This window comes from Branchiostoma floridae, chromosome 4 (assembly GCF_000003815.2).
Source record: "Branchiostoma floridae strain S238N-H82 chromosome 4, Bfl_VNyyK, whole genome shotgun sequence".
Classification (NCBI taxonomy): domain Eukaryota; kingdom Metazoa; phylum Chordata; class Leptocardii; order Amphioxiformes; family Branchiostomatidae; genus Branchiostoma; species Branchiostoma floridae.
Window position 1 is genome coordinate 16142370 of NC_049982.1, and position 12809 is coordinate 16155178.

At 40.4% G+C, this 12809-nt stretch overlaps 1 protein-coding gene across 3 annotated transcripts; it reads right to left on the reverse strand.

Moving 5' to 3' along the window:
* Positions 1-1392: 1392 nt before the first annotated feature.
* LOC118414194 (jasmonate O-methyltransferase-like) lies at positions 1393-8158 on the reverse strand. Of its 3 annotated transcripts, none has more exons than XM_035818063.1 (8): positions 7980-8158; positions 6015-6221; positions 4943-5137; positions 4566-4761; positions 3990-4132; positions 3524-3649; positions 3169-3283; positions 1393-2013 (listed from the first exon to the last, which is right to left on the reverse strand). In XM_035818063.1, exons 1-8 carry the CDS (start codon positions 8073-8075, stop codon positions 1868-1870), a joined length of 1224 nt encoding a protein of 407 aa, XP_035673956.1. In that variant the 5' UTR covers positions 8076-8158; the 3' UTR covers positions 1393-1867. The 3 variants fall into 3 exon arrangements, with proteins under 3 accessions (XP_035673956.1, XP_035673955.1, XP_035673957.1); XM_035818062.1 differs by having other exon boundaries at positions 7953-8151; XM_035818064.1 differs by lacking the exon at positions 4943-5137 and having other exon boundaries at positions 7953-8152.
* Between the last annotated feature and the right edge of the window lie 4651 nt (positions 8159-12809).

A 12809-nucleotide genomic window follows, 5' to 3' on the forward strand; every position in this document is an offset into this window, starting at 1 on the left:
AATTATTGTCAGACTGACAGGAACAGCGAGAAGAAGCGTCACTAATTTATTTCTAACACAACGATCTAAATCCCATAATCCTATTCTGTCAAGTGTGTGACTTAATCCATTGAAACGAAAAGCCTTCATGCAGCAGAGAGCAATGAAGATGTAAAATGTTTCACCGGTATACGATGCCCTTGAACACAACATATCTTAGAAAGTGAAAACCATATATTTGCTTGTATATTACGAATATATATTGTTGGCCACAGAAAATATAAAATCCTAAAGATTTCGTGGACTTCTGCTTTTCTTTACTGATGTGGTCATCCTTTATTCTTCACCTTTTTTATTACCTCCATGAAATGTCATGGAGGTTGTATTTTACCCTACGTTTGTCTGTCTGTGTGTCTGTGTGTAAACAAAATAACTCATGAACGGTTGGGTGGATTGGTTTCATACTTGGTGTGTTGGTAGTGTGTGATGAAAGCTGGAAATGATTAGATTTTGGACCCCTAGCGGCTCCCCTTGGTACTGCAGCGCAACTTCCTGATTTTGCTATCTTGGTGTTCTGAACATGCTATGGACACGGATTTTGAGTATTAGGTAGCTCTTGTGCTCAGGAAGAAATGACATAGCGTCTAGTTTTGGGATAGCAGGGGCATTTTTGTCAAAAACTTCTGACGAGGATAACTCAAGAAGGGAACAACGGATTTTCATAATTTTTGGTATGTAGGTACCTTAGACAATGTTGTACAAGATAAAATACTAATTATGCAAAATAGGAGTACATTTGCATAATTAATGAGAATATTCTATCATAGCAGTTTTTTCAATGTATCTCTTATCCCGGACGTGATATGATCGTGACATTTGGGTGGTAGATAGCTTTTAGCGTCATGACAAAGTGGGGCAAGTTTAAGTCTCCTAACATATAATTGTGGAACTGCAGGGGCATTTTTGTCAAGACACTCCAAAGAGGATAACTGCAGAATGGAACGACGGATTGCCTGCATTTTAGGTATGCAGGTAGCTTGGGCAAAGATGTTCACAATAATATGCATTTTATGCAAATGAGGACTTAATTTGCATAATTAATGAGTAAATTGTATAATTCCATTGCTTGTAATAACTGGGCTTCGATAAATATAACACTTGTTAATTATAATCAGTGGAACATATGCAGATATCAAATATGCAAATGGGAACTTATTTGCATAATTTCTGCAAAAAATGCAAAACAACTTAATGATTAATGATCTGAATTGGGAATTTTACTTGTGACATGTGTACTGTACGTTATTCAATGATGAACAACACCATGCATAAATTATGTTAATGTTAAGTCATTTGCATGAAATTAACAAAAGCTCTAAATATCCATGGAGGTATGAGGTCGCCGAACTCTAGTCTTCTTTTTATTTTCTATTTCTATTTCTTATTCAGCAACTACAGCACCTGTCCACAACTTTTCATGCGCGCGATCAATACTTCGGTCCCACTCACAATGCCTTTTTAGTCCCCTCCATTATATTCGTGCCCCCCTTATTTCCTTCGTGTCAAGTTACAACATATGGTCTTCCCCGACATGACAGCCAATGTGTACACATTTATATTCCTTTGTCTTAGGTACCATATCTTGTGCCTTATGACAGGTGTAGACGTAAACGAACCATTTCACCGCTAGGCGGCGTTCGTGCACTGCTTTTTACTTTTGCGCAAGTCACAAAAAATGGTAAAGGACACGAGAGGATTGCGTAAGAGGGTAAAAATGTGCATCTGCCTAAAAATTATATTGTATTACCTGACCGACCCTAGCAAAAACATATGATCTATATTCATCATCATCATCATCATTATCATATACTGTAGCTATTGTTTTATTTTAGTATTCTTTTTTGATGTGTAAGAAAGAACTCATAAGTTCAAAGCTATGTTCTTCTGGAGCTGCCGCAACTTCGTCCTCGTACTCATTGAAGAAAGACTCCAGAATTGTCGTTTTTTCCTCCTCAGTGCGTCCTTTTGAAAGTCCTGTGAAAGAAGTGAAATGTGACTAACACTACGCGTAATAGGGTCCTTAGACGAGGCTAACTTGGGTGCCATCCTGCCATCCACCGTAGTGACCGCTGGCTTAGTATTTTTGCTTGCTAATAGGGCCTTCACACTGAAACCGAATTAGCAAGAATCAAGCAGAACCAGTTGGAATGAAGTATTTGCAAAATTCGTGCCACATTCGGGGCAATTCCGAGTGGGACTTTCAAATGGACCTTATATCCCCTTCACACGAGAAGGAGTGAGCCAGAATGCCGTCAGAATGAAAAGTCTTTTATGTCCCTGGGAACTCGTAGAGTATTCTAGAAATTCTTACTGCATTCGAGATATTCTTTTGGCCACATTCGGGCAGGAGTCGAAGAGGCTTGTCGTTTCGGTTCTCCATCGAATGAGATAAGAATGTTTCGAATAATGTTGGAATGCCGCAGAATGCGGTTAGACTGCAGTTAGAATAGTTAAAATACACTTAGAATACACTTGGAATGCCAGTCGATATTTCTCCACTTCGAATGCGTCTCGACAGTTTTTGACATGTCAAAAACTTTCGAGCCAGCTAAAAGAACGGGGACGAATATCTCGTATGCAGTAAGAATGTTTAGAATACAGTACGAATTGCCCGGAAATCGCCAGGAATAGGAAATAAGTTTCTGTTCTGACGGCATTCCGGCTCATTCGTGCTCTCGTGTGAAGTGGGCTTAGTATAAGGTCCATTTGAAAGTCCCACTCGGAATTGCCCCGAATGTGGCACGAATTTTCCAAATACTTCATTCCGACTGGTTCTGCTTGATTCCTGCTAATTCGGTTTCAGTGTGAAGGCCCTATTACCGAAAGCAAGCGAAACGATTCAACCATTACCACGGATGATGGCAACCAGACTGATAAGAGGTATATGAAGTATCATATAACGTTATAATGATTATGTATATACGTCTTGATTTACAATTCGTCATTTCATTTTTCTTTGTGCCTATCCTTCCAAACCCAATATAAGTTAAATGAAATTTAGTTCACAATGATCACAAGTCACAACAATAACAATAAATCAAAAACTGCTTCAGCTATTTTGGTTATAGAATGGCCACTTTAATTATAACCAATAATAAGAATTCCGCTTGAATTTCGTGAACCTCTTACCGGCGTGAAATGCATGGATACTCCAGCTGCGTAACATGTTAACGAACTGTTCAGCGTGCTGGCGCGCGTTCCCACCCTCTCTCTGCCATCGAGCATGGAAAGCACATGGAGTATGCTACACAGAGTGCACCAAAAAGCAAAAGTTACTTCATGATAAGGTGAGACATAGCTTTAACCACCATTGGCACCACATCATCAACACTGTAACGTATTGTCCTAAGGAAAGTGGCAGAAGGACTACTGAAACTTTGGTAGGTGAATATCTCTTAAATGTTGCTTAATTGTTAACGTAGAGGAGTTTAAATGAAGAAATACTGGTATCCCCATCAACATTACTTCCATAAAGTCGGTTTACCTTCGTCTCCATACAGACCAATGTTAGTCCAGCCTTCCGAACCCGTGAATCTTTGTTGACGAAAGGGGTTTGCACTTCTTCTGGAACTCTCTTATATCCAAAAATGTTGGTGTTGACAAATTCTTCCTGTAACATAATGAGTAGTAAAAGGGGTTGCCGTAACGATAATGTTATGATTTTCCAATTTCAAATGTAATTGGTTGGACTGAGTCTTTCTACATTTGGGTCGGCTGGAGGGATCCAATATGGTCATATATGACGTCATATATCATTATCTTGGTGGAATTCTTTTCATTGCATAAATGTATTCAGCACTTTTGAAAGTGCAAAATCAGCATCGAACTTCAAGCATAGTGATCTTCGAACTTTAACACCACGCCCTGACTGTTCGAGACATCATGGTGATCATGTAGTTTTGTTACTTTGCATCAGTATAGAGTGCAAGAGTAGTTATTCTTAACCAAACCTTGGTTATTCTTCCACGCAGTGCAAAAGTATGCCACAATGACGACAATTTTTGGAACACGTTGACCTTCCCACTGTCCCATCTTCCGCCTCCAAAGTATCCATCTTCGTCAATAGTAGGGACGTTTATCACCATGCGGCCGCCTACATGTAAAACGTTACAGCATAAAGTCACACGACCATTAGATTTTGCATGATATTGTTTCTATCCACATCATAACAACGAATCTACACTAGACTGGGTACCATCCGGATAGTAGTTCGCTCCTATGTTCGCTTCTGCTACCCAACGGAATAGCATAGAAGCGACTGTATATAGTGTATAATAAACGTCGGAGCTAGAAGCGACTGTATATATAGTAAACGTCGGAGCGAGAAGCGACTGTATATAGTGTATAATAAACGTCGGAGCGAACTACTGTCCGGATCATGGCATAAATTCATAATCCTCCCCGATTAATACAAAAATACATTGTAGAGTACAGAGTGTGTATCAATTGTACATCGTCATGAAAAAACAAACACGATTTTACTAGTACTAAGTCGGGGACAACTATTTGTAGGGTTGAGGCTTTACCTGGTGCCAGTTCTCTTGCTCTCTGCAGGAGGATCAGTTCCCAGTCCTGAGCGGCCTGTTTAGCGAACGCCTCCTTCGCCTCCCCACAGCTGCTCACCATGTGAAACACAGCGTCAGGAAGGGGACATGGCCCCCGGCTTAACCAGTGCATCGCGGTGGAGGAAAACCCAAAGTTGACAAATGCATTGGGTAAACACTGCAAGAGAGTGTAATATATCAATTGTGTCAGTGGTACATATTTATGTAAGGAATCGAACCTCTCCCTGTAAGTATTGCAGATATTGCATTGCCAAGACATAGCTATCGACAATCTTATAAAAACTTTTTTCAATGCAGAAGTCTATTTTGTTTTCTAGGTTAAAGGTTACATTACGTACTTGGTCATAGAACGATGTGCCACATGCACTGACATAAACGTTGTTAAAGCCCTTCAGGTAGCCATGATTGTCCGGCATTGGCAGTAACCCATGGAGCCTCATAAAGAGCGACTTGAAGTCGGCCACTGGTTGGTCCTCATATGTCACGTGGATGGGCAGCGCGTCGCCATAAGTTTGACGTAACTTGTCAACGATCTGTGGATAGCGCAGAAATATATATACTGCCGTACTTCATAACAAGGCTAATATGTATTTTGTCTGAGGAGAGCGTCTGCTATTGTTGTGTGATTAGTGCCAACGAGGTGTCACCTTTTGTTCTATCCTTTGAAGTAATGAGCATCAAACAAACTACAAGGCGGTGACATGTACCTGTCACAATTATTGCCATGCATAGCTCGTTCAGTTGTAGACAATGTCTGGATATGTGTCTGGGATTTTGAAATAAAGAGCAGTGAGTTGTTGAGTTGGAAGACAGTCTGAGTGAGGTGACAGACAGAGAAGGCAGCAGAGAAAATGTCCAACTCACAGCTCCCGTGCGTGTCAACGGCATGACTGTGTCCTGTGTGCGCTATCTGATCCTGTAGTCTAAACGTTCCTCGTGCAGCATTCTAAAAGAACCCGGGGCCACAACATCGGCCCTCTTACATATGTATATATGACATCCGCGCGCGCATTAATTTTCGGCCGTTTCCAAAACCATACTGTAAATCGTACAAGGCAGCTGCAAAATAAGCAAACATATGCCGTAGACTGAAAAAAAAAATTTCGAAAAACGTATACTCATGTCAAATAATATTTCACGGTCGGTATACCATATTCTGTGTTTAGTCGTTTGTTCAACCTGACAATTTAGATTTCATAATGAAAGCAAATTTTTTTCTGGGTAAAACTTTTTTCATTGGCAGCTCGCATCAGTTTTAGGTTTCCAAGAGGATGTCATCCATATACATTTGTACTAGTAATCAAATTGACATGGCCTTACATGTAAGCATTGACATGGCCTTACATGTCTACCATGCTGGCTGGCTAAAGTTGGAGATTGTTAGGTACATGTAATATAGTCATATCTAACCTGGTAGAAGAGAGGCATCGATGTCCCTCCATCGGCTGACCCATAGTCAACGATGTTGAAGATCTGTGTCGGGTTGATCTCCATGGAGTTGATGGCGTCCATAACTATTGGTTTGGCGTTCGTTATGATATCATAATGCCCCAGGGCGTTGTCAGAGTAGAACCCAGAACCATCCTCTCCGTACGGAATGTAATGTGGCGTCGAATTCTAACATGAAGAACATGAGTATGTACAGTGGAAGCCGCTTAACATCCAATTTGCCAGCGAATTTCGTGCAATTATCCGGCGTGTGCGATAATGCGGAGTTGGTCATTTGGACCGCACCACCACGGGCGGAGGGGCCCAGAGGTGTTATGGGAGGTAGTATAATACAAATTTGACATTCATTGTCACAAAGAAAGCAGACACACATAATGTACATGCAGTTATTAATTTCATTCATAAATGTTAACAAGGAACTGGTGTTTTTTTTGCAGACTCAAAGAACGATACGGACTGGAGTTCTTAACCGCTAGAGCAAGGAGTTTATAACCTCCTTGGCTAGAGTAACAGCACTTGCGCAACTACTAGTAAATCTCATACAGAACACATTCTATTCAACCGCAAGCTTTGTATTTATAAAGTGCTATTCTTACAAGTAATACAGTATACGATTACAATTCAATAAAGATGTTTAAATCAGTGGCTCAGTACACATGTAAATATGGACGTCGTAATAATTACGTCGTCGTAAAGAATTTTTTGCCGAACTATCCGAAGAAATCATAATGGCGTCGATAGCTACAACAACAACAAAGATGAACAAAACTCAAAAATAATGAATTTGGTTCCACAAGTTTGAGTTGAGATGACGGCAGGTGTGGCGATGATAAACATCTCACCTTCTTAATCTACATTTTCTGTCTATGAATTACCCTTCGAGTTACAAACTTCGAGTTATGTCCGTCTGTAGGACCCGAGTCGCTGTGTGGTTTCCGACTGGCTGCCAAGAAGTTAGAACTACTGCACAAGTATTTCCCCGCGACCCTAATTACAGTAAGCAAGGAGGTTATATAATAATAAACTCCTTGGACAGATAGAGAACAGTTTTTATTGAGTACTAGTATGTCACAGCAAGTTGTCTGCCAAATCGTAATGCCGGCTTTGAAGACCTTTAGCGGGTGGGCGTCTCTTCCTGGTGCCGATCCCACAATATCGCTTTCTTTTGATCCCAATAACAATTTCATACATGTTGTCAGTAAAGCGCCTTTACACAGGCAGTTATCGGTTTATTTGTACCGCGTACGACGATTTTTAGCACGCATTTTCTGTCAATTTGTCGACGATGTTTGACAAATTTTCGTGGAATTATCCGGCGTTGGTGATTTTTCGTCGTGCAGATAAGCGAAGTCACTAACAATGGAGTGAACGGGAGACGGTTTGGGATTTGGGGAGTCCGTGTAATTACCCGAAGTGTGCGTTTATCCGAGGTGCCCGAAACCGTAACTGTAACCGTAACGGTCTTAGAGGCTCGCTAAAATCGCGCTCCTAGCGGCCGGCCTCAGAACCGGCTCGGGGAGGGTGGTTGTGTGAACACGGGTTAATACACAGCCCATTTTTTTAAAACTTAAAGCAGGGTTTAGGCTCTGGCTTCCTGTCGACGCCTTACCCGTCGTCCTTTATAGCTAATTTGTCAGGTCTTCTTTTTGTCCGCCAGCCCAGCCCAGCTGTAGAAATTAGCATTCCATGACGTGGTAAATTGCTAAATGTATAGTTGTACATTTCTCACATTACTGTCGTTATCCCTTGAAGCTTTTGAGTCCTTAAGCTTCAAGGGATAATGATATGTCTTATATGACTATTACAAGTCACTTTTGAGAAATACATGTAGTGTAACTGTAAAAACACCACATAACATAATTATACGAAACAACGCTAGCTGTTACACGCAAAGATTACCTGGTAATGTCTATACAGGTCACTGACCTTTTTTGGAAACCATTTTGATCTTTCCTTGGAACCGCTGCCGTGTGTGCTGTACAGCCTTCTTAAGGAACCACAGATGCCGTAGGCATGCCTCATTATTGCTGAATTACTGTTTCGCTTTGGTATACATCTTTCTCACGCGGCGGCCATGATAGATCTAAAACGAAAAGGCTGTCCATCATAATTAGCAGTTCGACCAATGGTAGCCTGCCAATTAGGAAATCGACCAATAAGTGAATGGCTGCAAATTCGTTAAAAATTTGCATTATTATGTTTTTATTTTGCATCTCTTAATGGACTATGGGGTCAGTCTACACTACTTTAAATTGCTACATCTTTCGGTGCATAACACTTCTTGTAATATTTATTATTCTATCTTATATCATGAAAATTTGTGTGGTTTGGGGGGAAACTAAATGGGACCTGATTTTAGAAATAAGTTTTGTCTGTTTGCCTCATTGACCTCTTCTTCGATCTATCATGGCCGCCGCGTGAGAAAGGTGTATAGTCACCAGACACGTAGTGAACTCCACGTAGTGAACCACGAAGTCACTGAGGCAGAGGCGACGTCACACTCACAGGTCAGAGGTCATGGGTACTTAAGCCTGAAAAGGATGCATTCTAGTCTCTACCGACATGGTACGATCTGTCATTTTTTTTCTTGGTAAATATCCAGGCCATAAGGTATTGTACGATGTTAAGCTGGGAGAGGGGACTGCTGCGCTGGAAATCCGATTTAAAAAAATTAATGGCCCTCACCCTATCTCACTAAATTTTACCATGACTCTCCCCCAGTCTCAACAAACTTTGCTATGGCCCTCCGGCAGGTATCAATTTAAACTGAAAAAAAGTGTGGCAATTAAAATTATTGCCATAGCGACGGTTTTAATGTTTATAAGTTTTACAGATTGTTGTTGTTAATGGGTTTTAATAGTCGTATTCCATTCGTTTGGCGATCGATGTTCATAGAGCATTGCTGTCAAAGGGGGTCCCTTGTGAGTGAAGGGTGAACTAATGTAAATGCTCCTCATCTATTTTACAAATCAGGGCCTCATTTTACATGAATGATATCAGTTGATCATCCTCTCTAGCTAAATAACAATATGCTAAAAAAAGGGGTTTTGCCAATATCGATATAGATATATATATATATATATATATAGATAGATATATAGATAGATAAAAATATTTTCTACTGAATTAATTGTGTTTGTCATGAATTATGCAAATAAGGCTCTCATTTGCATAAACTATATAACTTGATCATCTCCAACAAATTGACATGCGCAATATATGTTAAGAAAGGAGACTTTTGTCGCCTTTTCTGCTAATTTATGCAAATTAGGACCTAATTTGCATAGTTAATGTTAAACGATGTTCACTTGTACATAACTTCCAAATGCTACAAGTAAGAAGTTCCCGTCATTTATCAAAATGACATTATAGCATTTTCTCATTAATTATGCAAATTATGCATTTATTTATCAATATTCTCCTCTTTCTCAGTTACAAAGGTCACATGTTGTAATGGTCCTTTAATTGAGCTGAGCATTTTTCCCAATTTATTATGCAAATTAGCTTCCACTCTGCATAATTCTTCATAATTAATATGTAATTATATTAAGCATCACGTAACCTATCCACATACCAAAAACCATAACAATCCGTCAACCCCTTCTTTAGTTATTCCCTTTAGAAGTCTGACACCTAAGTCTAAACCTGTCCTGCAGTTCCAAAATAAGCCGCTAGGGGGCCCAAACCTATACCACTTACTTACAGCATCAAGAGCTGTCTACCACTTAAGATTCATAGCCGCAGCATGTCCAGAACTCGAGATATCAAACCAAGAAGTTCCGCTGCAGTACCGTAACAGGCCACTAGAAGGCCAAAAATCTTATCGCTTCCAGGTCTCAACAAGACCTACCCACGTACCGAATATCAATACAATTCATCCAGGCGTTCTTGAGCTATGGTGGTCTTCTACAACCGGCACACACATACAAACGCTACCCAAAATATAACTTTCTTGGCGAAGGTAACCATCACATCGCTATCTCACAACCCCCATATGTTTTAAGCTCAAACAATGCTTGTTTCACACATCAGTTTGTACTTTTGAAAACAGAAAGATATTAAGGGTGAAGAAGGCCACCAAACTTTCCAAACTCCTGGACACCGTAAACCACGAACGAACCCGGAAGTGATTTCCACGACTCACAGGTCATTTTCCGAGAAACATATCTCCACAATCTTTTACCCCCTGTTTCAAATGTTTACATTTCCATGACCACCATACTACATACTACAATTCTCTGAAGTCCTAGGCTTTTCTCAATTTTGCACGGCTATCAATCAAAAATTGCCTTACGGAAAACACTGCTGAGCACGTACGTGCCCTGGGCGACTGGAAAGCTTACCCGTGGAGGTAATGGTACAGTCCGGCATGATGCAACTACGCATGCGCGGACTTTTGACATTCCTGACATTCCTATACAGTTTTTAGAATACTTTGGAAACGGTTCCACACTATACTATTAAGCTCGCCCATCAGGCGTCGCTAAAAAAAGAATAACCTCCGTTTAAAATGAACAGCAGAAAGCACTGTGATATGTAGATCGGGGCATGGCACCGCACAGCATAGTCCGCTGGAACTGGAACGGGTCTCACTAAATACCGAAAACAACCGAAAACAACCGAAAACAACCGAAAACAACTTTCACCAAATACCGAAAATAACCAAAAACAACTTTCACTAAATACCGAAAACAACCGAAAACAACTTTCGCTAATTACCGAAAACAACCGAAAACAACTTTCACTAATTACCGAAAACAACTCGACACAACCATAAACAACAGACAATCATTTCAGTGGGCTATTATTTAATAATTTTGACTTTATTTTGGACAGGAGTTAGGCTACGATGGATCTATTTGTTTGACGACCCCTGTTATTAATACAATATTAGTGATAATAAAGTCAACGATCTCCTTTGCCTGTTCGATTATATAAATGTTCGCATTCAGATTCACGGACCCTGTACGTTATAAACGGGGACTGCTTGGTAAACTAGCAAACTCATCAATGGATATCTATATTACTTGGCATCTATTGTGTAACTCCAAGCAGGGGTAACGGTAGGGGGCGGGGTGTAGTATTGGTCACAACAAGAAAAAGCATTCGCTGCTATCCCCCGACGAAATCTCTGCTTGGAAAATAGGTTTGCTTATTAATTACTGCTGGCAAATTCTGCTGCCTATTTAGCTACATTTTTTTCTAGCAACCAAAACAATCTAGTATATTTCTTGCTCAATTATAACGCATTTCTGCTGCCATAACAAATCGATTTAAATGGAAAAACTGCAAACGTGTATTACCACAGAGGCCCCAGATTAAACTAAATGGTCAAAATAAGGATTCTGCTTTACACCATAAACAGCGCGTGTGATCGATGGAAAGGTGTTTTCACCGGCTACATCCCCTTTGCTGAAAGAATCCTTCCTTCAGAATCACTCCATTCTCTCCCTCGGCCGTGGAGAAAATAATTCAAGGGATAGTAACCAATAGACATTGTTGTTGTTTACGAGTTGTTTTCCGGCTTTTTTCGGGTTCTGATAGGTTGTTCATGATTGCTTTGATATTTTTTTAGGTGGCTTCGAGTTGTTTTCGGTTGTTTTCGGTATATTTCAAGTTGTTTTCGGTTGTTTTCGGTTGTTTTCGGTTGTTTTCGGTATTTAGTGAGACCGGCTGGAACATATAAACCAGGAAATGTCGTTTGTCGGTAAACCTATGTGCTATGGGGAATTTGCCTAAAATCCTTTGATATACATAACCGAATAAAATCACACTGGGTATTGTAAAGTCATATTAAAAGGCTATACAAATGTAACGTTGCAATGTAACGTTACATATACAACCGTTTCAGTCTTCAAATTTGCCGCCTTTATTTTAGATTAGCATAAGCCACTAGTACATCCGCGGGGAGCAAGCGAGGGCCAGTCCGGGGCTTGGAGACAAACGTGCTCAGAGGTCAGCCAGTGGCCGGGAGACAAGACAATTAAGTTTTACAAGAGCTCACTTGGAGTATTACAAGGTCTTACAAGAACTTACCCTGACTCGGCCTGAGCAGTACCACGGGAACTCAACGCCAGGAGTAAATTCAGAACTCAACCAGAAGATCCAGTCAAGAAAGAAGCAAGAATTCACCGAGGACAGAACTAAGGACTCATTCACTCGAGAAAGATTCAGAGAATTAGAAAGGGATAATACCAGAACTTTCCAGTTTAGTTTGTCGGCCTTTTGTACAACTACTAACACTGCTTAATTAAACAGTCAAAACGTCTGCGAGTGTGTGTCATCTCTCTGAAGGCTCCTTCAGTAAGGACAAGGTGAGTTCGGTTCATGATCCATGTATTGTGAGACCTATGATTAACTTACACGAGTATGAAAGCTCCATCCGCTAATGATTTTGGCAATTTGATATTAATTATGCAAATCAAGGCATTATTTCCATAGTGCCATAGAGTGGAGACTATGTTAGTTTAATACCTGAAAACACTCACCGTTTCTGATGTCGTATTGACGAGGGTCTACATGCCGGGTGTATTGATTTCAGTCTTTCATTCATTCTTTCAGCAGTATAGTATGGTGCACGGCATTAGAATTTCGCTAGACGCCGCTGTTTCAACCACTTTGGGGATTACCAAATTCACAAAGCCGAATCAATGAGATGCCAAATGCCTTAGAGGATACATTTATTACATGATTACATGTAACGTTATATCGTAAATGCATGCGCAACAACATTTCTGATTTTCGGAAAGATGGAAA